General features: G+C 42.9%; 1 protein-coding gene across 2 annotated transcripts in view; it reads left to right on the forward strand.

Annotated features, from left to right (window-relative positions):
- The first annotated feature begins 3,094 nt into the window (after nt 1-3,094).
- Dnah5 (dynein axonemal heavy chain 5) overlaps nt 3,095-25,705 on the forward strand; it is a 278,387-nt gene continuing 255,776 nt past the window's right edge. Inside the window, exon 1 of one of the 2 annotated variants that reach the window (XM_040757681.1) lies at nt 3,095-4,530. In XM_040757681.1, coding sequence (XP_040613615.1) covers nt 4,369-4,530 — 162 coding nt within the window. In that variant the 5' untranslated portion in view covers nt 3,095-4,368. The remainder of the gene's footprint in view (nt 4,531-25,705) is intronic. The other variant, XM_040757680.1, reaches the window with a different exon arrangement.

Raw genomic sequence — 25,705 nt, forward strand, 5'->3', positions numbered from 1 at the left:
ATGTGTATGTTGTTGTGGCTGGAACAGAAGTTCCCTGAAGATAGAATGTGTAACTCAGTTTTGGATTCTGGTACCCTTGACAAAGGTTAGGAAATCTTTTTGAAAAGTTGTGTGTACCTGACACCTTCCTAGCTGACTTCAGCCTTTGGAGTCTCTAACGCCACTAGACATGTTTTATATTGCATCATTATAATGTATATAATAATGTAACAATTTTTAAAACATCATATTTTTATAAGCATGAAATAACACACGAATGACTTTTAACAGTGAATGAAGATCCAGGCAGGGTAAGAATTACAGGGATTTCCAAGTATTTTCATCAATGTGTAATGCCAGCATCAAGCTGGGTGATGTTTCCATGACAGTAAAATGTTTGTAATGACCTAATGTGTCAGGCAGAGATCACTTCCATTTTTACTGGACAGAAGACCTGCGGGAGCACAGTGTGTGCCCGGTTGATGTTCCTTTATAAGATAATGTCCCCGAAGACCCAATCTTTGCGTCCCACCAACCTTTCCTGCTCTACTCCAAGGCTCAGAAATCTTAAGTGTTCTTTCTGATTTCCAAAATTTGGAACTTTTTAAATAAACTGTCAGTTTTTGCTTTTCTATAAATATCTTCAACAGAAGGAACATCTTTGAATTGGCTGCCTTTTTCTTCTAAGGAAAATTCAAAATAAAACTTTGACACAGACTTGTCTCAATTTGGCCAAGAGATTGTTTTAATATTCCATTTCCAAAAATTATTAACAAAGTCATCCAAGTGCCAGCAAGCTGTAGTTGGATGAATTATTTGACTTTTGGTTTATTTTTTCTTTTAATAATCTGAGACTATACCTTAAAGGCACAAATTAAAACATACAATGTAAGGATAATTTATATAACCAGAAACTTGTGCACTTATTCCCCATTTAAAGAAAATCAACCTGGGGTGAAGAGGAGATGACTTGATGCACAAAGTGTGTATAGCAGAAGAATGAGACTCTGGGTGCAATGTGTGTGTAAGTGTTTTTTGTTTTTGTTTTGTTTTTGTAGAAACAGGATTTCTCTATGTGCCCTGACTGTTCAGGAACTTGCTTTGTAGTACAGGCTGGCTTCAGATTCACTGAGGTCTGCCTGTCTCTGTCTCCCAAGTGCTGGGTGTGTGTCACCATTGCCTGACCATTGGTGTGTGTTTGCAATCCAAGAACTGAGAAGGATTATTTTTGGAACTCGGTGACCAATTGGCCCTCCTGAATCAGTGAACTCCAGGTTGAATGAGATACCCTTTCTCAAAAATTAAGGTGGGGAGCAACTGAAGAAGACCCCTGACATCCATCTCTAGCCTTCATGTGCACATGTGCACACATACAAACAAACACATGCATGTATCACAGGAACACATGTTAAAAACAAATCACTAAGCATTTTCTAGCTATTCAAATAATGAATTGTTTAGATTTAGATGAAAAATAACATTGCTAAAACAATGAGTATTCATCGTAAATTCAGCTTTATAATTTTTATTAAAATATTACAATTTCAGAAAAATCTCACCACATATACACACATATATATGTTACTATTAGAAGTTAGTTGTTACTATTAGAAATTAACAGTTTCTATTAGACATTTTAAATCTTGACACACCCTTTGTGGATAATACATTCTCCATCCTTAGTTATAGAATTCTGGTAAGCTCTGATTCTAGCCATACACAGCAAGGTGGGAAAGCCCCCTGAGCCCCCTCGAAGGTTTCCCATTCATTAAATCCTTCTGTGGCAAGTAACACTTTCTTTAGAGAGACCAAGGAGTCACCTTATGTGTTTATCTTGCTATGACACAAGATTTTATTTTTGGTATAAAGTCCATGTTCCAATTTTTATTGGGTGCTTAAGAGATTACTCATCAATTAGGGGTGCTTACTGCTATTGCAGGGGACCAGAATTTGATTCAAGGCATCCACATCTGTGACTTACAACCATTTCTTACTCCAGATCTAAGGGATCTGATGCCTTGGGCCTCCACAGACACCTCTTCCAGAATGTGTTGCATATTGCATTATATTTTTGGTGATTAGCTTCTTTAAACAAACAAAAAGCCCAACTTTTCTATTATTTTTTGAGACTATAATCATAAAATTTCTCCCTTTCCCTTCCTCTCTCCAGAACCTTCCCATATACTCTTCCTTTCTGCCTTTCAAATTCATGGTTTCTTGTTTCCATTAATTGTTTTGCTACATGTAACAAAATATACATGTATATTCCCAAATATAACTCGCACAGTCAGCATACTGTTATTTGTATGTATGTTTTCAGGGTCAACCGTTTGTTATTGGATATCCACTTGGTGAGCTCTTCCCTGAGGAAGATTATTTCTCCCGCTCTCAGTACTTTTTACTCACCTGCAGTCCTCTGGGTTTTCTCTCAACCACTTCAGCATATCTGTTGGTATTGTACTTGTTCAGCTCATGTTTAGGCAGACATGATGAGCTAGTAAGGGAAGTTCAAGGTCCATGGGTCTGATTGCACATATCTGGTTGCCCTAGTTACAAGAATGTCTGGGAAAATAGTGGATACTTTTCATATCTGTAGGGGATGGAAGGTTCTAGTTGGTGCTAAGTTCTTCAAATATAAAAGGAGAATTAGATGGTGGATACCAAAAGAAGATCAATGCCTCAGATATCATAGCTACATTGCAGCTAAGGGGTGAAAGGGAGAGTGGGTTTTTTTCATCTTTCATTAGAAAACCAGGAACATTCCCAGGATGCTAGCGGACTGTTATGACGCCTTCCTGGATAATAGAATAGATTAGTTTCTTCAGTGCAAAACTGTTGGGTTTAATGAGGCAGCTGGCTCTGTTACTCAAACTTTGCCTTCCAGAGGTAGGGTCAGCTTAGGTGATGCAATGCTGACTCAGAGACGTGGTAGGATTGAGGAGGATGCTGGGGATGCTGGGGATGCAGGAATTCCTTAGTTCCTTTCTTCCTCCATTTTGGCTACAAATCACACCACCATCAATTGTTGGAGACTACTAGTTTAAGATGTGTTCCATTTGTTTATGCTGTTTGCTTAGTGATGCAAAGATGTGATGCATTTCTTTGTGTTGCATTTGTTTAACTCTGTGAAGCTGTGTAACTGTGTCTGTGTAAAACACCTGATTGGTGTTTTACAAATGGTTAGGCAGGATAAAGGATAGGCAGACAGGCAGGCAGAGAGAATAAATAGGAGAAATCTAAGAAGAGACCATCAAGGGGTAATAAAAAGAGATGAGGAGGACTAGGGGCCAGACACCTAGCTACGCAGCAAGCCATGAAATAAGAAGTAAAGAAAAGCATTTAGAAAGGTAAAAGTCAAAGGCAAAGGATACATAGGATAATTTAAGGTAAGAAAATCTGTCTAGAAACAAGTCAAGCTAAGGTCAGGCATTTGTAAGAAAGAATAAATAAATCTCTGTGTGATTATTTGGGAGCTAGGTGACGGGTTCCCCAAAGAGTAAAGAGAAAACAGACAAACAAAAAACAACACAATTGCAATTGAGTAACTGCACGACCTGTTTCAAAAAAGCAGCCCATTCCTTTTCTTAAAAGATTTTGAATTAAACCTTAGTCTACTACCCTGCCCCCTGGACCTTTTAACAACAGATTCCTGCTTGGTGCTTTTGCTACCCAAAACGAATTAGGTGTACAAAAACCAGCTCTTGAATTTAAGACTAACTTCATGAGCACTGTGTCATAGGGCTAAGACTAATTACACAGAGTTGCAACATTTCAGAGCTGAGAAGAGCTGATCTAGACAATGAACTTCACACACACACACACACACACACACACACACACACGGAACTTTATGGAAATGAAAACAAAGACAGGCTCACTAAAAACCACATAGACACTGCAGTCTGACTAAGGAGAACCGGCCTGGAGGATCAGTTCTGTAATCTGCTGATTAAAACTCAAGTTTAAACATTTCCATTGCGATCTTAGATGAGTAAATTGTTGTGATAGAAATAACTTGACCAGAAAGCAAGGAAAGTTAAGAATGATTCCAGGTTGTGGGAAACTACGGATTAGCGTTAGAGCCTTCAAATTATATTTTGAAATTTTTTTTCTCCTGAAGTTAGAAACACTTAAAATTTCTCATTGAAACAAATTACAAATACGTGGCTTTGTTTATAGATGATTCTGAGAATAACACTAATGTGAGACCGAAGAGAAACCTGATAGCTAACTGTCAAGAAATGGCCCTGAATTTGCCTTCTGTTCCCCAGTGCTGTGCTGAAGGCACTGCAGGTCTCTCCTTAGTTTGTCCCCAACAGGAGTTCGGAATGTGCCCTGTAGCGGAGGTGGGAGGAGGGAGCTGGTCCAGGAGGAGCATTGCTTGTCGTCATGGCAACCCAGGGAGCAGCAAACAGCCCTGCACACACACAACAGGCAACTCTGAGGTGGCTGTTGAGGAAGGCTGTGGCTGGAGACCCCAGTGGCAGGGTCCCTGCACCAGGCTGTGGCCATTGTATGGAGACCTGGGAGCGCGGCGCCATGGAGAAACTGGTACTGTGCGCGCTCCACGTGCGTGGTTCCCGCACACATATAACCCAGGGCTCCCAACTCCACGGGTGGCAGTAGAGGCGAGGGTGTCTGACAGGCTTTTGTTCTGGTGTTAAACTTTGGGAGTTTGGGGGCTTGAAAGCGCTTTCATGAGCTTTTTATGGCAAGAATTACTGGGGATATTTTTGCAGGCTTTCCTGGCCAGCAAAAGGCAGTCCCGCCTATTAGGACACTAAATGTAAACGTGGGGACCTCAGGAGTCACCTCCTCCCCACCCAGTATCTTCACCCTATTTTTATCCTGCTTACTCTCACTGCTAAGCAGACCCTGGTGGTCAACGGCTTAGACTTAAGTCACCCGGTTGTCTCACAGTGAGCATCATAGATATCCAGGTGTGGTAAAGGTCACTTTTGTGTCGTTTGTTGGCTGTTACCGGCTCTCACTAGTCTTTTGTGTTTGGGCAAAAGCAAATGTTTAGTTCCCTTGGAGAGAGGGAGAGAGAAGGGCAGTGTTAGGGTAGAGTTAGGTTGGGTTAGGGATAAAAGCCTAGTTAGGTGGTTTCCTGTCCTTTGCACAACGGGTGAGACTCAGAGACGAAGAGGGACAAGCAAACCAGCTGTCTTTTCATTTGGGTTTACGCCTTTTAGATTTTAGGTTGTTTGTTTGTGTTTCTTTGTGGCTGGGGATCCAACCTAGGGCTCTGTGAATGTAGGCAGGCAAGAACTCTGACAGTGAACCACACCCCATCCCTATTCTTTAGATTCATTGACTGTTTTACGGTAAAAATGAACCCAGGAAGATTATATGTGTCTATATTTATATTATATGTATATATTTTTTTAATTTAATCATAACACATATAGATTTGTTACTATAAAAATCAAAAAATAAAAAAACATGCAACTTGTTACTGTTTAATAAATGTGAATACACACTTTTGAATGAAGAAGAGTGTATATCTACAGCTCATCGACTTTGGTATTTTCTTCTCTGTAACTGTTGAGCTATTTTAGTTGACAAAATTGTTCACATTTATCAGGTGCACCTACAAAACAGCTACAGCCACATACTAACAGAAAATATTGGACGTGTAACCATTGTGGAGTAGCTAAGCGAAGCTAGTTTAAAGGACACATTTTTTCCAATGAGTATCTTTTTTTAATTGAGAGAACACTGTTCCTACCTGATTTCCAGAATAGAATACATTGTTACAAACTCTAGTCACAATCTTGCCGAATAGATGCCTCACCCTTCCTTCTTTCTAATTGAGATTTTGCATCCTTCCCCTGATATCCCTACATTGGGGACAGTTCCCAGCCTCTAGGTGATACCACTAGCTCAATATTTTTAGATTCTGCTTGTGAGAGCATGTAGAATTTCTCTGTATTTACCTTGTTTAAAAGCTGCTGCTTTGTACCATGAGCATCTCATTGTGGGGGGCATGTTAATATTCTTGTTTTCTGCAATAATTTATATGCCACAGATGCCTAGTGTTTCTAATAAGTCTGTTTCATCAAAAGTGATACTTGGCTCATTTTAATCTTCTAAATGAGCCTTCCATTTTCATTGTCAAAGGAAACAGACACCATAAAGTGACAGGTGATATGAATACTGGGAAAACCAATGACTCTTAAATTCACATGACATGAGATCACATATGTTTTCCAAGTTTTATCTTGTAGGGATGTGTAGCACACCTGCTATCTTCATTCTGTGGTTCTTATGCATTCCCTGCCATTTTCTTTGCCTCTAATTTTCTCTGGGCATGGATCTATTGCTATCGAAGGACTTAATGATCAGGTATACTATTTGAGTTTTGAATGGTGCTGGGGAGTCTACTCCTGGACCTTGCATATTCTAGGGCTCTCATCAGTGAGTTACATCCTTACCCTTGGGTACCATTGCCTCTATTTTTGGTTTTGGTTTTTTGGAGGTAATGTCTTACACAGTATCCCAGGCTGACCTTTGGCTCCCTTTCTTCCTGCCTGAGCCTCCAGACAAGCACCTGCATGCACAGCAAATGTTTCTTGTTTAAGGGCACACCAAAAAAGTTAACTTGGTGTATGTCATGTTAATGGACTGGTAAGAAGGCTCTGTGGGTGAAGGCACTTAATGCCATGACTGAAGATCTGGGTTTTGTCTCCAGGATTCCCATGGTGGAAGAAGAGAACCAATTTCTGCAAGTTCTCCTTTTACCCCTACATGTGCACTGTAGCATGCATGCACACAATAAATATCTGTAATAATATTTTAAAATAGCTATAAGTTAACGAATGAGGAATGGGTTACTAAGGGAATACATTTCTACAAATGTGTGTAGAGTGTAAAATTAAAAACATACAATAAAGTATGTATCTTTGTAAAGATTCTCTGCAACTCTTGCCATCTCCCCAGCTAAGCAAGCAGCTCCGGTTTACATAAATTGCAGGCAGAAAGTGGGAAATGTTTCCAGATCAGTGTGTAGAACACTAAGAGGGAAACAAAGGCAGAGCTCAGTCTTGTCTACACATCATCATTCTCTCAATGCTCCTCAGTGGTATCATTGTCTTCAAGCCAAGGTTGACAGGGACAAGACTTTGGCAGCCCTGGTGAATTGTCATTAATACTGCAAAGGTGTGTTTCTGTGGTTACAGACACTGAAGCAAAATGTAATGCATATTGTGTCATGTTACTGAAAACTGATCTCTAGGACTTTACCTTCCCCAGTGAGGGCAGGGCTCCTTGTCCCCCTAATGTCTGGGTAGTGGAATTCGTGAAGCCAGTCTCAGTATCAGAGAAAAGATCCTGTGACCATGGCTATTTCGAGGAACTGCATCTTCTTGGCTGCTTAAAAGACTCCAGGCGGAAACTCACCTGTTACATATTCCCATTTCGTCATGCTTAGCTGTTTCCTGGCTCAGGGCCATGGGGGAGTGTTTATTTATACCCATATGCTGTTTGCATTTGCCTTTGTGTCTGTGGCCTTCAACAAACAGGCAAAAAAAAAAAAAAAAAAAAAAAGAGTGAAACTGCTCTAGGTTACTTTGTTTAGGAATAAAAGCCAGTGGCTGAACCCACGAGTAAATCATCTGCCAAAGATATTTTTATCTACCAGATTGCTTCTCCTCCAGGGAAACCAGCCTGCAGAGCTCCTGTGGCTCCTTTTGTGTGCTCCAGTAAGAATAGGCAGGTCCTGCCACTACCCACCTGTGCTCTGAAGGACACGGAGTTGGCCCAATGCATGTTTTTCTTTTGCTTTCACTTCTCTCTGGAGAAAATACTTAGAAAATGCAACTGGAAAAGGGAAGGTATTTACCACACTTGAGCAGTTCAGTTCAATTTAGCAAACACTTGTTAAGTACCTTCTGTGTTTAAGTCCAACAGGCTCACTCTGGGAAGAGAGCTTCTCACCTTCATTTTCTTCCCTCCTCCCTTCTGCTATATAAATTTCTTCATTCCTTTCTTCCTGTCTTTTTTCTTTCTTTCCTTCCTTCCTTTGCTTCTTCCCCTTTCTCTTCTCTCTGTTCTTCTTTCCTTCATATTTTGCTTTTGTTATCTCATTTCCCTTTCTCCTTCTCTTTCTTCCTTCCCTCATTTGTCTCTTTCCCTCTTGCTTCCTTCATATACATTAAATGCGCTCTCTGTCTCTCTCCCCTCTCTCTCTCTCCTCTCTCCTCTCCCCCCTCTCTCCCCCCCTCTCTCTGTGTGTGTGTGCACCTTATTTTGCATGCCTGTGTATTTGCCAGAGTCTGTCTCTCCCTGTGTCTGAAAGTTGACTTTGCATGTAGGCATATGGCCATAATCTCTTTCTCTCTCTCTCTCTCTCTCTCTCTCTCTCTCTCTCTCTCTCTCTCTCTCTCTCTCTGTCTCTCTGTCTCTCTCTTTCTCTCTGTGTGTGTGTATGTATGTATGTAGTGTGTGAGTGTGTGTGCTCACATGTGCAAGTTTACTTTGCATGTGCATATATTGGCCAGAGTCTGTGTCTGTGTACATGTATGTGGTTATGTTTGCATACTTACTGTGTATGTGCTTGTATTGACAAGGAGGTATCTTGTGCTTGTATTGACAAGGGGGTATCTTTCCTCTCTCAGTCTCCACCTTGTGTTTTGTGACTGGGTTTCTCAATGAACCTGTGGATCAGTGATGGATCAGCTAGGCAAGCTGGTCTGAGAGCCTCTAGGGTCTTCCTGTCTCTTCTGCTGCTGCCGGGGTTGGGCTTGTGGGTGTGAGCCACTGCACAGAAGTCTTACATGGGCACTGGCGATGTGAACCCAGGCCCCTAACTTGTGCAGTCAGCACTGTCCCCGTTGAGTCAGGTCTGCAGCCTACACATTTCTTAGAAGCCCTTTCCTTAGACCCCCCGTTGTGACTCCAAGTCATCTCAGATGTGCACTGTGTAATTAATGGTGTTTTCCTTCGTTTTCTTTATGAACAAATAAGAATCAATTGTGGCCCCTGTTGCTGTTTATGGCCAACTTGTAGTGAGATGGGTGGCTTGTCTCCCAGCAATGGGGTATGGAGTGGTGTGGTACTTGTCATCCCCGGTGCGGCACCTATCCAGGCTAATGCTCTACATTGGCCACTAGTGAAAACTTGTGGTGAAACCTATGCCAGGCAACAACAGCATTACTGTCAAATTCCCACAGGCCAGTGTTGCTGCTCTAAGAATGGATATACAGGGTCAGGTGTTTTGAAGCAACTTCTAGGTGGGGCCAGCAGGGTGAGACTGTAGGACAAGGGCTAAGATGGGATCTACCACAGGATATGGTCCTGAACTTTTGGATGTTGGAACAGAATTTAGCAATCTTCTTCTTGGAAAGCTGTGGTCTGAGTGGGTTTGTAGCAGGCTTTCTTTCTTTTTGAACCACCAGCCCCCAGATCATGACACAGAGACTCATTATTAATTGTGAATGCTCAGCCTTAGCTTAGGGCTTATTTCTCTCTCTCTCTCTCTCTCTCTCTCTCTCTCTCTCTCTCTCTCTCTCTCTCTCTTAAATCAATCCATCTTTATTAATCTATGTGCTGCCCCAAGGTTCATTTACCTCACCTACACACTGTCCATCCTGCTTCCTCTGTGTCTGGCTGGCTCCGGGCTGGCTGCCTCTTTTCTTTCTGCCTGCCAGTCCTCTGCCTAGTTATTGGCCATTCAGCTTTTTATTAGACCAGTCAGGTGCCTAGGCAGGCAAGGTAAAACAGCAACACATCTTTGTATAGTTAAACAAATACAGCATAACCAAAAGCAACACACTTTACATAGTTAAGCAAATACAGCATAAACAAAAGCAACACCTTTACATAGTTTACCTAATGTCCCACAGCATGGGTCATCTGTGAGCACCATGTTCTGGACTGGGATGCATTGATACCGCAGGGTGCTCCATTGACTGTTCATTAGGACATACAAACCAAGGCCTACCTCTGAGAAAAGAACTGTTACTGACTGATAATCTTCTCTATAAGGGCCAACTCAAGAACTGCATGGGGACGAGAGATCACCAAAGAACAGACAGAGGTCTCTGTCTGCTACCCTGACAGTGGCGAAGATAGCCATGAGGACAGGGGCCTCCTCTGTAGCTGGCAGTGGGTCAGAAGGAGGCAGAGGGCAGAGCAGTCCTGCCAGAAGACAGGGCCTCCTGAGGAGCTGAGACTCAGTGGAGACAAGCAGAGGGCCCTATGGAGGGAGGCAGCTGGGGTGTTGTGGAAGTGGCTGAGGATGAGACAGGTCTCCGAAGAGCATCACTGAGAGAGAGGGAAGGCTACCAAGTCCTGCAGCAAATGATCCTTACTACTTAGAACAAAGTCATAAGCACCGTGGCCAACAAGGGAGGTTCTGATGAGACTGTTGCTCAAATCCTCCCCGTGTGTTCCAGACCCACTCACTCCTGTCCTCACACTCACTGGCTCAGTTCTAACTTCCCAAACCCCTCTGTACCCCTTAATGAAACTGTATTTGGACAGTGTCTTTTCTGAAGAGATGACATGAGGCCCTGAGGGTGGGCCCCAATCCTATCTGGCTGCTCTCCTTTTACAAAGAGAAGTTAGAACACGGGTGTACCCACAGGGGAGGACTGAGCACAGGAGGCCCTCTGTAAAAATAGCCACCTGCAAGCCAAGGGGAGAGATCTCAAACAACGCACCCTGCCCACACCATGACCTGGGGCTTCAGGCCTCCAGAACCACGGGAAGATGAGCTTATATATTATGCAGCTCAAGGTGCCTCTTTTAGGAGGAAAAGGGATGAACAACACCTTGTTGATAAACTTAGCTGAAGCCCTGGGACAGGGCTGCCTCCCTGTTACTTGGATCTCAGAATAGCTCTGTGGTTGATCTCTCCCCATCTACCCTCTCTGTATTTGGCAATAAAGGCCTTAATTAGCTTGCTCAAAGCTCACTAGAGAAAGGTGGATGCCACTGGTCTCTTTGTCTTCCGTGTGGCCTGGTGTTACTCAGTGTCTCCTGGTCTACCACTTTCACCTAAGGATGACTGGGTGAGGAGAGCCAGCCCAGACCTAGACTTGATAGTCCTATTTTACAGTAGCAGATATTTAAACAGGTGATAAGGCAGAAATAGAGGTATTTCTGGGCCGCAGTTCTGAGGTAGAGGCTTCCTTAACATGCATAAGGCCCAGGGCTCACTTCCATCTCCCACTGCCCCCAAGACAAAGAGTATTTACTATCAAATAAAAGAAACCTGGACTCTAAAAGTTGGAGGGTGTTCTGGTTACCATTGCTACACAGCAGATCAAATGCAAACTTAGCCACTTAATAACGGCACATGTCTTTTCACCTGTCTTTACTACAAGCCAGCTGTATGGTCCTGGCTTGGGGAAATCTACCATGTAGCTCCTGAAGGCTGGAGTATCTGGGGCTATCCCAGCAACCGGCTCTTCCCATTATCCATATAGCTTTACATAGTGTCTTCTCAGGGAGTGCTTTGGGCTCCTCACAGCTGGTGGCTTCAGGCAGGGACAACTCTCAATGTGCCTGAAAGCTACATGAAGGAGTGATCTGGCCATGAAAGTTGCTTCTGTTTTACTCCATTGGTCAGAGAAGGGACAGTCTCCCTGTCTTAGTTACTGTTCTATTGCTGTGAGGAGACATCGTAAATAAGGTAACTCATAAAGAAAACATTTAATTGGGGCCTTGCTTGCAGTTCCAGAGGGTGAGTTCATAAAGGCCGCCGTGGGAAGCAGACAGGCACAGCTCTGGAGCTAGCTGAGAGATTTACATGCAGATCTCCAGAGAGCAGGTGGGAAGCAGGGAGGGCAGAGCCTGACTTGGGCCTTTGAAACCTCTGTGTCCACCCCCAACAACACTGCTCCTCCAATAAGGTCACACCTCCTAATCCTTGTCAAACAGTTCTTCAGCTGGGGACTAAGCCCGCAAACACAGGAGCCTGTGGGGGTCATTAGCATTCAAAACACCACACTCACTCTCTGTCTCAGTCAGGGTTTCTATTGCTGCTGCAGCAACTGAAACACCACGGCCCAAAAGCAAGGTGGGGAGAAAAGGGTTTATTTTCTTACACTTTCATATCCTTTTCATCAGTGAAGGAAGTCAGGACAGGAACTCAGACAGGAGGGGATGGATGCAGGGGCCATGGAGAGTGCTGCTTCCTGGCTTGCTTTCCCTGGCTTGCCCAGCCTGCTTTCTTAAAGAACCCAGAACCACCAGCCCAGAGATGGTACCACCCACCACCCTTCCCCATTGATCACTAATTAAGAGAAATACAGTTGGAGGCATTTCCTCAACTGAGGCTCCTTCCTCTCTGATAATTCCAGCTTGTGTCAAGTTGACACACAAAACCAGCCAGAACTCTCTCAATGGGAGGCATATGTGGGATGAGACTAGTTTAGGGGGTCTTTGTAACTTCGGAGTCACAAATGAGCTCGAGAACAGGGAGGAGGACGGAAGGTGACTTGGTGTCTGTGACCAGGGCTAATGCCATCTCTTTGATGAACTCTTTTACTTGCTACCAGGCCTTACCCACCAAAGCAGCCACTTGTCATTCAAATCAATATGAGCAATGACCATGAAGACAATTTTCTGTTTACCAAACAATAGTGAAATTCTGACCATGGCCCCACCCCACCCCTTTTTGCGAGGGAAATTTACGATCACGTGGGAACAAGGGTTTAGAATTTTATGCACAATCCTGCTATTTTTTTCAGATGTATCATCCGTGAATTAAAAGAGTCAATTTGTATATCTAGACCAGCTAGACACTGATGTTAAGACAAGAAAGAGAGCAGGGGGAGGATTGTGCTCCTGTATTGATTGCTGTTAGAAAGACCAGGCAAACACTAGTCAGTAAAACACACCTCTGTGGTTGCAAGCACCCAGGTGCTGTCCCATCTGCAACTTTTATTATTAAAATGATCTTGTTTATCAAAACAGACATCTATGGGCTGGAGAGATGACTCAGTAGTTAAGAGGGCTTGATCTCTTCCAACATCCACACAGGGCAGCTCACAACCACTTGGAACTACTAGCACCAAGAGATCTGACATACTATTCGGATGTCCACAGATAAGTTTACACACATATACATTCCCATACAGAGACACATATAAGTGAAAAAAATCCAAACCAGACATTTACTGCTTAGTTTTTAGTTACTGTCACATTTGTGTGCCCCCTCTCTCTCTTGAGACAGGATTTCATATAGCCCAGACTAGTCTTGCACTCATCATGTAACTGAGAATGACTTTGAACTCGTAATTCCTCTTGCCTCTACCTCCCAAGTGTTGGTTTTTTAGGTGCTTTCTCTCTCTCTCTCTCTCTCTCTCTCTCTCTCTCTCTCTCTCTCTCTCTCTCTCTCTCTCTGTGTGTGTGTGTGCGCGCACACACATGAACATTCACATGTGCCTTCTCTATTATTATTTTTTTTGAGACAGGGTCTCACTATGTAGTTCAGGCTAGCATTATCTTGGTGACCCTCCTGCTTCTGTCCCTTGAGTATTAGGAATATAGATTTGTGCCATCATTCCTGACATACGCTTTGTTCTTTTAAAACAATTTTATTCTAAACACTACTCAGTAACCATTGCTGTCTGATTCATATGGCATCTTCCTTCTGTGAAGATGTAAGCTTATCAGTCACTTTTATTTCTAGGAGGTTCATGCATTTTGCAGGAGTACATTAGGAAATGAATAGTGGAATAAGTCGAGCAAATAATAAAAGGACTCTTTTGGAACCCGAGGCTAATTTAATTGGCATTTAAGAGAAAAACAATAGAGTGGTAAGAAGTAAATATTGACACTTGCTGGAAGAGGGAGTTGGTTAAGAGGGAGGAGGAAAAAAAACCTTTTGAGTTGGAGATCAGGGAAGCAGGCAGGCTCAGCCATGCAGATCTGTGAGAAACTGCCTTTAGGCGCTATCATGGAAGAGAGTGAGGATGCAAGAGGGAACAGGCAGACTTAAGCATATAAAATAGGAAAATGGAAAGGGGGAAGAAGGCAGCGCAGTTAGAATGCAGTGAGCGGGCTTACCCAGGACTGTTTAGAAGCAACCACATCAGGAGAGGCTTCTGCTATTCCCACATACATTTTTCATTTGTGGGATAATTATTCCTCCCATTTTCTTAGGAACACATTTTTAAAAAAGTAAATATGAATTCTTCTGTTCAAGATCCTAAATTTTAGCTGTAATGAACAAATCTTATTCACCATATAAAAACAAATGCTCAAATCACTAAATGTAACACATTTGCTAATATAGCCTTGTTTACAGGAATAATACCTTAGATAAGTGTGGTTTACAAAATACTACAAGTTAAACTCATAGTTTTTGGTCAGATACACCAAATAAGTTTTCTTGGGCTTTTCGCCTCCTCAAAGTTACTAAATCCAGTCAAATTTGTCTTGCCTTCCAACTTTCAATACTGTCAACTTTAAAGTATGCTCATATGTTTAATTTTTGACTTGATAAACATTTAAAAAGACACCAGAGAAATCCCTGGTGATATTTTAAAGACTGTGCATGCAGGAAGATAAATTTGGATACCCACCAGCTGTTAATCACCTGAAATCTCCTTTTTCAATTGATTTTTTTTCTAGCTGGATTTTTTCCAACACTGCATTGATAGACAAGAAATTAAAACTCACCTCAGTCTGTAGGTGTGGCTGTGGGCTCATCGCTTGCTTGCTGTTGGCCTTGACACTGCCAGATGTCTGTGAAGGGCCAAGTGTGAGGCAGTGTTAACACACACACTTAGTTGTCTGGTGTTTCTAGTTTTACCACGCCTTTGGCTTATACAGTATCTTAACCAATTGGGGAAAGGTATTGTTTTCCATAGCAACAGTGAGGAAGTGCCACAAACTGGGCACCTTTGATCATCAGGAATCTGTTCTCTCGTAATTCTGAGAAGTCAGAAATCAAGGTATTGGTAAGAGACTGTTCTTTCTGTGTCCTTGGCTTCTGATGGCCCCATATGAAGGCTCGTTGCACACTGTTCTGCCTGTTATGGTGGCCGCACATGTTTCTAGGCTGGTAGCTGCATCTTTCCAGCCACGTGAGTGCCTTCTCCCCTGGTGTCTTCTCAGCTTCACCCTTCCTTGCATGTCTGTTTTGATATTTCCTTTTTATGACATTAATCATGTTGAATTTGCACCTAGACTGGTAACTTTATTGTAATGTAGTTAAGTCTTCAAGACATGTTTTCCAAATAAGATCACAACCTGAAGTCCTGTGCTTAGGAATTTAATGTTTTTTTGAAGTGATAAATTCAGCCCAGAAGAATAATAAAGTTCATGAACTTCTTAGTAATAATTCCCTCCTTTGTATTTTTGTCTTAAAATATGTTAAGAATTATTTTTAAAATTAAAATTCACAACCAAAGCTGGCATGGTGATACATACCTTCAATCCCAGTACTTAAGAGGCCAGCCCTGCCCACCAAACTGGGCATGGTGACACATGTCTGCAATCCACCATGAGAGGTCAGCCCTACCAACTAGATCCCTTTGCAACAGATTTTTAAAAAACTATCTTCACATAAAGTTGCTATAAGCCTTCAGTTTTTCATGTATAAACAGGAATTATTATTGTCCTCATAAGATAGGTGAGGAGAATGACAGTAAATATAAAATACACAGTCTTTAATCAACATTATTTCCTTTCTCAAATTCAGAATGGGTAGGCTCTGAATTGGCTTCACAGTGAAGATTTGGGTTCAGAGATAGCCCAGTCGTGTTCCACAGGCACAAGTTTTCATAGAACTGGACAAAGAAGGGCCCTATGGACTAAGTGTTGGTGTCCCTTCAAAATTTACATTGAATCTAATGCCTGATGCACTGGTATTAGGTGGTACCTTTGGGAAATGAGGAGGTCATAACAATGATATTACTGTTCTTATTTAAAGAAAAAAAAAGGCTTGAGGGAACCTGTTAGTCCCTTCTGTTAGTATTCAGGCATCTGTATTGGCCTGTCCTTGGGGTCCAGACAGGATACGCCCACAGCTGCAGCCACTAAGAGCATCACCTGTGCACCTTCACTATGTTCCCTTTTAAAAGGGTCCTGCCTACCTCCCATCCTCCTCTCTCTCTTTCTTTCTGCCTTCTGTTCCTCTCTCTCTCTCTCTCTCTCTCTCTCTCGTTGTCCCTTTTTTTTCTTTCCTGATGCTCCTGTCCCTGGAGGCTGGTGTCTCCCCTGTCTTTTCTCTTTTTATGATTCCTTTCCATAATTAAAAAAAAACTTCTGCTTGAACCTTGTCGCATGGTGTCTTTCTCTTGTGTGCTACTTTTCTTATATTACAATACCTTCTGCTATTTCACCATCCAAGGATGTAGCAGCAGGTGCCATATATAGAGTACAGTGAGTGCTTACTGGACTTGGAATCTATCTGGAACTTGGATTCCACAGCCACTAAAACTAGGAAACTTCTTTTTCTTCCTTCCTTCCTTCCTTCCTTCCTTCCTTCCTTCCTTCCTTCCTTCCTTCCTTCCTTCCTTCCTTTCTTTCTTTCTTTCTTTCTTTCTTTCTTTCTTTCTTTCTTTCTTTCTTTCTTTCTTTCTTTCTTTCTCCCTCCCTTTCTTGAGACAGAGTTTCTCCGTGTAACCGTGGCTATCCTGAACTCTCTCTGTAGACCAGGCTGGCCTCAAACTCAGAGATTTACCTGCCTCTGCCTCCCAAGTGCTGGGATTTAAGTCATGCTCCATCTTAGCCCAGTTCATTTGTAACATTTCTAGCACTGCCCAACAAAAGATATTTTCTTAGCCCAGCCCCAAAGGACTAAAGCCAATCACACTGTCTCTTCCCATGTTGGCTTCCCCTTTACTGTCTTCCCCTTGTGGTGGTGGAGTGATTGTTGTCACAGATATTTCAGGTCCAGAAAAAGAAAGAAAACTTTATTTTTGGTCTATGTTATATTTTTAGATGATTAGCAAAAATGTATTTCCAGATATGTTTCTGTCCTGTCAGCACTCCTCAATTATTCTGTACTCATACATCCAGAGACTTAATCTGAAGAAGGCTCATGCCAATATTCCTGTGACATTGTGCTCTTGTGCACAGCATAACTATTCATTCTGTGACAGGTTGTCTTAGTCAGGGTCACCATTGCTGTGATGAAGCACCATGACCAAGGCAAGTTGGGGAGGAAGGAGTTTATTTGGTTTACATTTCCACATCACGGTTCATCATTGGAGGAAGTCAGGACAGGAACTCAAACAGGACAGGAACATGGAGGCAGGAGCTGATGCAGAGGCCATGGAGGGGTGCCACTTACTGGCTTGTTCTTCATGGCTTGCTCAGCCTGCTTTCTTATAGAACCCAGAACCACTTTCCCAGAAATGGCACTACTCACCATGGGATAGACCTTCCCCAATCAATCACTAATTAAGAAAAGGCACTACAGGCTTTCCTGAAGCCTGATCTTAAGGAGGCATTTTCTCAACTGAGCTTCTCTCCTCTCAGATGACTTTAATCTGTGTCAAGTTGACATCAAACTATTTAGCATACAGACTAACATTTTTATTATATAATTATCTTTTGAAAATTTCATATATATATATAATTAAATATGATCATATTCACTCCACATTGGCCCTTACAATTTCTTCAATATGTGCCCCTTCACACATGTCTTCTTCCCTTTTAGATGTATTTTAAATTGTATGCGTGGTTTGAAAGAGTCCCCAGAAGCTTGTGTCCTGCAAAGTTGGTCTCTAGGGGGGCAGGGTTAAGGTGATGGAACCTTTGAGAGGTGAGGTCTAGTAAAAGGTAAATATGAGGGACTGAATTCAGTTCTTAACACCCCTGTAAAAATCAGGCATGGGGACACTCACCTGTCATCTCAGTGTCAAGGAGGCAGAGCTGAAGGGTCCCTTGGCCAGCCAGCCTAGCCCCATCAATGAATTACAGATTCCTAAGGAAATTGCCTAAAAAAATAAGTAGAACAATTAAACAAGACATGGAACACAACCCCTGGCCTCTACACACATGCATGAGCATGCACACACATCCCCACAAGTGCACACACACCCACACAAACACAAATGATAAACAACAACAACAAAAAAAGCAAATGATGAGGGTCCTAAGTTGTGAAAAGGATTACCATCTCTTTGGGAAGACCAGCATGCCAAGTGGTAGTGAAAATCCTAAGTGGGTTGAAACTAGCTCAGTCCAAACACCCATGACAAAAGCATAGGGGGACGGGTGTGAAGCCTCAGACTGGCCTCTACCAGGGGCTCCGGGTCTTGTCTGTGAAGCTTCATGCCTGTGAGCTCCTGATCATGGTCCTCCAGCCTGCATGGATCATGATTCCCGGCAGCCCCTGTGTGATGGGCAGCTGCTGCTGAAGGTGAATTATGGCAGACGACCCAAGCAGCTGTTCTCAGCGACCCTAAGCAAGCAGCCAGTCAGCCATATGACAGAAGAAAATTGACAGGAGAATGCAGTAATGGCAGCCGAAAGACAATTAGTTGAGCAGCCATTTGAATGCTGTCCTGGAGCAGGAAGGAAGAGGTGGACAAGGGGCTCTCAGACTGAGGTCTGCCATAGTCAACTCAGTGCAATTTCCTTGCCCATTCAGGCTTCTGCATAGGAAATTCTGTTCCTCTGTGGTGTGACTCCTTGCAGGTAGTAAGAACACTTTGCTTTCCCTGTTACATCAGGCTTCGATCTTGTGTAGCTGCTGTGCCAGGAGTTAGCCATTGTATTGTATTTGAGATGTACCATCAGTCGTTTATAACAGGGTTCTAATGTTTTGGGTGTGTCCCTCATGATGTGGTTATTCCGCCAAGGTCTCAGTGTAAGTCTACATTTCTGTTGTCCGCTTTTTGCTTCATTTGGGACTTGTCTAGAAATGTCAATGAATGTTTATTTTGGAAGAAAGTTATCTTTGGGGGTGGAGGGATTCCTGGACGTGTCACTAGAGACAGGAGCTGAGGGAGCAACATGCTGAAGGACAGACAAGAATTTCCTGAAGTCCTTTGGGGATGGGCAGTGGTGGCTGAATGGGAGGACACTAGAGAAGAGATGTGGGCACAGGATAGGAAGGGCGGTTTGGGCTTAGTGTACGAATGATAGGAGACATGGGGAAGATCCTCCAGGGTAGAGTGAGCGGGAGACAGCCTGAGAGGGGGGCATTGGCCATTGGCCATTGTCTTCTCCCTTTGGACTTCTGAGGGGATTCCTTCCTTACAAGGCCCTTCATCATTTTGTGGGATTTTAGCAATGGACTGTGCTGCGTACCCTGCTCCCGCCCGCTACCTCCCAGATAAAGAGCTGGAGGTGATCTTAACTTTCTTACTCTGCTCTTGTTTGGGGAAGGGATTAGGAGCTCTCATGCAGTTCAGCCGGAGAACCTTAGGGCTGACTGTGGGACACATCATTCTGGGGAGCCTGATTGCACACAGCAAGGCTCACCCCAGAGTCCCTCAGGGGGAGATCTCTTTCCACTGTTGTGTTTCCACTTCACCTAGGCTGTTTTCCTGAAGGTGGTTGGTCTGCAGGGTTCACTTTGTGTCCTCCTACTACCTAGGAAACACACCTATTTGTGTCCATCACAGTGCTAAGCATCCTGCGCAAATAAAAATCCTCATGGCACAATCCTTTCATGGCTCTAAGTGCTATGCAATTTGTATTGTTATATTCCCAGTCAGTAATATAGGGGCCAGGGTATTTGATTTTCTTTGTGTCTGGAGAATTGGTTTCAGAGCCCTTGTGTATACAGTTTTTGCCCAGGCTTACGTAGACCCAGATAGTTGAAAATGAAAAGCTACCCAGTCAACTCATCTATCTTGGAAATAGGTTCCACCTGCTTAAAGAGAAAATTTAGAACGTAATAAAGACACAGAGTATTTAACTCCTTTCCTAACACGTGCTGGCATCTGCCTCATGATCACACTTGTTCATTAACTTCATGAAGGTTTTGGAATCTAATTTTGTCCTAGCTGGAGTTCGGCATTTCTCATGTATAGCTCAGCATGCACACACAGGGCTCACCCAAGAAGAAGGGGTACTGCAGGGTCTATGGAGGACATTCATCATGCTCTGTGTTCATGATATTCTATTGCCTGGCCATTGAATTGCTTCTAAAACATGCAGAAATGCTCTTCAGGTGCTAATGAATAACAGAAATAGGTTTCAACTTCTCAAAAAAGGAGCTTCAGTGTTTCTGGGACTAATTAAAGTACCTGGAGGAGTAAGTGGGTCACTGCCTAGCCATCTCTGTATGCCACCAGTTTGGAATGGAGAAAACTGTTTAAGCTTCACTGTGGGGCTTTTAATTATGTCTTGGTAACTATGCAGCTGTGTATCCTGTGAACTGATGTTTTAAATCTTATTATATGATTCACAAAAGGTTAATAACATATTTTTACCCTCTTGACCTCCTTTTAGTCTTAGGAAATGGTAGTGTTGCTGAGAGTGGTTACCAGCCCCTTCTCAGGTCTTCATGTCATGTGTTGCATCTGCATAGCCCCATTACAGGGGAATACCCTGCACAGAAACATGTTCTCGTAGTGGTTTTCTCTCTTTCAGTTTTTTTTTTTGTGTATGTATATGCTCATGTTTGTGTGAATGCACATGTCTGTGTGAGCAGAACAGGCATTTGTGTGTTGATACTCTGTGTGTGTGTGTGTGTGTGTGTGTGTGTGTGTGTGTGTGTGTGTGTGTCTGTGTGTATGTGTGTTAGAGGGTGTCAGCGGGATGATGGAAGAGGGCACTTGAGCTCCATTTTCCTACTGGTGAATGCTTTAGTTCATCTGCATTAACACTCCGGTACTTTCAGCTGTGCTTTATACGGGAGACAAGCAGACCCTAAGTGTCTTGCAGCAATAGGAAACACTTGGGCCAAGAGAGAGGAGACACACCATCTGTATCCCTTATTTTGCCTTGAAGAATTTATGGTGAACCCAAAAATTATGTATAGATTGCACTGTGTTTTATGATAAGTACTTCATAGTGGATTCTAGCCCCTGGTGATGGAAATGTCATGTGTACACAAGGATTATTTCAGCTGCAAGATGTAGAACACAAGTAGAGCAGGGATGCTAAGGCCAGGGTAGTCCATGGTACCACAGCGTAGGTACAGAGGAAGGAGGAAGATCCAGGACTGTCAAGGAATGGGGCCACTCATCTCATATTCTTGCAATATCTGTTTCTCCTTGTCCCTCTTTTTTTTTCCATAGGCAGAGACAGCTAAATCATATCTTAATAAGCTCTCAAGTAAATCTTGCTGAATGTTGATGGACAAAATATTGTAACTGTGTTCTTACTTGATAACTGTTCTGTTATATATAATTTGACTACGTTAAAGTTAAGACCTTTCTTTTTGTTTAAACAGAAAAGAGGAGATGATGGGGAAGTCCTGTGTATATGTCAATAAAGCACTGCTGGCCAATAAGGAAGCAAGATAGGTGGGACTAGGAGTCGAGGAGTACTCTGGGAAGGAGAAACAGAGAATCACAATGTAGCCGCATGGGGGTAAGAAGTCCAGACCTTTTCTCTGGTAAGAGAAATACTTAGAATAACAATTATGGGGTAAATACTTAAGTCAGAGATAGCCAGTAAGAAACAAGCACATGGCCAACAGCTTCATAATTAATACAGCATCTTGTGTGTTATTTGGGGACTACAACGTGGCAGAGCCCAATCGACCTGTAGGGAAAAACCAAAGCGGCTGGCAAGGAAAAGGCTTCTCTCTACAGTTTCTCCTTGTCCCTCTTTGTGACGCATGTTTTACCTGTGTCCATAAATTTTTTCCATAGGCAGAGACAGCCAAATCCTCTCTTAATAAGCTCTCAAGTTCATAGTCACTGAACATCTGGCTTTTCTCTTACTTCCAATTCTGAATTCTAGGGATTGGTCTAGCTTAGTCACAATGTTTTCCTCTAATCTATTTAGATTTGTGGGGTGAGAGACCGGGTGAAGATTCTCTGCAGCCTATGGTGGGAAAGTATAAAGATGGAAAGGAAGGGGGGCACAGAATTCTGGCTAGTACACCCATTGTGGTGGTTTGGATGAGAATGGTCCCCAGTGGCTCATATGTCAGAATGCTTGTTCCCCAGCTAGTGGAACTGTTCGGAAAGGATTAGAAGGTGTGCCACAGAGGGTGGGTTTTGAGGTTTCAAAAGCCTTTGCCTTGCCAATCTTGCTTCCTCTCTGCCTACAACCTTTGGATCGAATGTGAGTTCATAGCTACTGCTTTAATGCCATGCTGGCCTGCTTGCTGCATTGTTCCCCACCATTATGATAACGAACTAATTCTCTGCAAATCCTTGTATTTTCAACCAGTGTGTTTTAACTTTTGTATAGTAAATAGAAATACTTATAAGTCCATGTACATAAATGTATGTTAGAGTCTGTGGCAGATTTTAAGAGTAAGAATGTTCTGAGACCTAAAATATTGAGATCATTAGGCTTAATGCCCTCACCGTGCAGGTTTGAATGGAAGCAGGTTTGGGGCATTGTCTAGAGGGTTGTACTCACCCATAAGCTCAGTTAAAGAGAAATAAAATCTACTTTTGAAGGTGCCCTTGGTCCTGACTTCATCAAGAATGATGGGCTGAGCCCTTGTGTTCACTCTGATAGTGTTCTCAAACCTCAGTCCTGTTGGAGTTTTTTTAAAAATTATTTTAATTGCCGGGCGTTGGTGGCACATGCCTCTAATTCCAGCACTCCGGAGGCAGAGGCAGGCAGATCTCTGTGAGTTCCAGGCCAGCCTGGTCTACAGAGTGAGTTCTAGGACAGCCTCCAAAACAATACAGAGAAACTCTGTCTTGAAAAACAAAACAAAACAAAATTATTTTAATCATTCCTTGAGAATATCATACAATGCATTTTGATCATATTAACCCTCAGCTCCTCCTCTTAGTTCTCTCAGATCTCTCTACCCTTCCTTCTCCAACAACTTCATGTCCTTTATTAAAAATGTATTCATTAACCCATATGCTTCAGGGTGTGGGGTAGTCTACTGGAATGTGGTCCTCCTACTAGGAACCACGTCCCTACAGAAACTGATTCTCTGTTTCCTAGAAGTCATCAACTATCCATATCTCCTTCCTTAACCACTTCTAGAGTTTGCATGAGCATTAGCTGGGAATCAGGAAAACTCTAGGTTCTTGGGCTCTTTATGCAGTGGTCTTAGTGTTTTTACCATCAATCCCATATAATAAACACACACACACACACACACACACACACACACACACACACACAGCTAGGCTTATTCCTGCATGAAATGGAGGTTGTGGAGGCATTCCAAGTTCACTGAGAAATGTCAAGAAAAGCATCTTATAGTGGAATGGTGGACCTCCTCAAGGCTGTGTCCACCAAGAGTTCTCACAGCAGTCCTCCCGCTCTAGAGGGGAGCGATCTGATACTTACTCCCTGCCTTCTGCAAAACTACAATTGCTACTCTCCTCTAAGTACAAGTGCACAGATCTGGATGCTTTACAGCTGTCCAAAGCTAGAGAAAGATTGCATGAGATGAATAGAGGGATTAAGACAGTGGATCTTGGAGGAAGGGGCTAACAATCTCCCCTGTCAAAAACCAAATCAAGTCAAGTTAGAAAAAAAACAGACATGTTTATTGTTACAAAGTGAGATACAGATACTGATCCAGGGGACCTCAGACTAAGAGATGGGAAGTTTACTCATAGCAGTCACCCAGAGTTTGTAGAACACAGAGGAAGAAGTAGCTTGTTCTTGTCATGATGAGTTATTATCCCCTATTGTGGAGGCAGGAGGGACTAAGAGCTGCTTACAACAAAGTGTCTTTAACTGATGGGTTTCATTTCACTGACTCATGCTGGTAAGGACATGAAGTTCATGTGTCAATTATGTTCAGGGTTCAGTTGTATTTAGGGATGTGAGGCAAATTTTGCCTACATGACTATAGGTAACTAACTGGCTTGGAAATGTCCAAACCATATCATCTGGCATTATTTTTCTTTTTAATTTTTTCAAATCAGTATAATACACGAGTTAAACTACTACTATTGTTTGGCTAAGTGGGTATAGTATCAAATTGCCCTATCAATTATATTTCTGTACCTGTAGATTAGTGCAGCTCATTCTCAGACATCACAAGAGAAGTTCCTTTGAGTGGTGGGTAGTGGTTAACACAGAAACTCGGAATGAACCCATGTGCAGCTCAATGGTTGAGTAACTGTCTATCATGAAGGAGACTCTGGGAGAATGCCCAGTGTGGTGGTGTGAATAATATAACCCCCACAGGCTCATATATTTGAAAGCTTAGTCACCAGAGAGTGGAGCTCTTTGAAAAGATTAGAAGGATTAGGAGGTGTGGTTGTTTCACAAGGGGAGCCCATGCCAGACCCACTTTCTCTCTGCCTTCAGAACAGGATGTAGCTCTTAGCTATTTCTCTAGCACCAGGCCTGTCATGTCTGCTGCCACACTGTCCACCATGATGATACTGGACTAATCTCTGAAACTCTAAGCAAGCCCTCAATTAAATGCTTTGGGCATGATGTCTCCTCACAGCAACAGAACAGTGACTTAAAAGGGTAAAGCAAGCCAAAAGCCCAACAAAAATCAAACAGTAATGGAGGTCTCCATGTTGCCACTGGGTCCTGTGTAACTCAACTGTCAATAAGGTTACAGATGTCCCCTGGAGCATGGAATGTCAGAAAAGCACGAAGGCTTTGTCCTCAGGTTGGCCCTTTACTTCAGCTGTGTGATCTACAGTCAGATTTTTTTTCAAGTTGTGGGTTTTCTTCTCTGTAAGATGGAGTCTAGTTGCAATGCAAGGTAGCTGAGAGACACCAATAAGATGAAGCAGGTGTTTTTCGTGGCACACCATATTTGACCCAGGGTTACTGGCCTTCCCCTTCCTTCCATTTCTGAGCTGCTTTTTACCCACCAAGTCAGAGGAGACTTTCGGCTTCTCCTGAGACAATGGGATGGGTGTTCTCGAGATCGGAGCCTCCCAGTACAGTGTTTCTTAGGAAGGAACCAGAGTGCTCCAGACTGCATGTGCATATTGTTCACAAATGAATCTGGTTAAACCGCAATCTCCAAAGCAATGGTGTTACCGTGTGGAATCTTGGGATAGTATAAGTCATGAGAATCCAGGCCTCATGGATGGGCCTGAGTCTTTATAAAAGAGACCCCAGAGAGTTCTTTATTCCTTCAACCACAGTAGCATCGTCTATAGGCAGGAAAACAGCCTTTAATGACATAGAGTCGGTAACCCCCTTGAACTTGGCCTTCCAGCCTCCAGAACTATGAGAGATGCTTCCTTTGTTTATAAGACACCTGGTCTATGGTGATTAGTTATGGCCTCGTAGGGGGGCTGAGACAAGGGCGAGAGAGGTGACAGACACTGGAAATAGATGGGCATCTGTCACCATTCATACTGGGCACTCTGAGTGGCATCACAGGCAAGCCTCAGGATAGGCGCCCCTGGGTCCAGCGAATGGAGCCTGAGAAGCAGCAGCTTTTAAGATGGTTCTAGAAATGTTGTCATTTTGCCTTCATTTATGACTCTCAAAGTCACTGTTAATGAACCACCCTGACCACATGTTCATTCGAGGAACACTAAATGAAACGTCCAAAATAAACACCTAAGCAGGGCTTCTTAGGCACAGAATAGCTTGGAGAGCAGCCCCACCTTGTGGAGACATCTGAACTATTAGAGGGACACCTATCTCAGACTTAAAGTGCTTTGATAAAATACATTTGAATTGTAATACTGTAACTCTTTTTGGAAAGCACCTTATATTTAAG

Source organism: Mesocricetus auratus, unplaced genomic scaffold (genome assembly GCF_017639785.1).
Source record: "Mesocricetus auratus isolate SY011 unplaced genomic scaffold, BCM_Maur_2.0 Super-Scaffold_100015, whole genome shotgun sequence".
NCBI classification, from domain to species: Eukaryota; Metazoa; Chordata; class Mammalia; order Rodentia; family Cricetidae; genus Mesocricetus; species Mesocricetus auratus.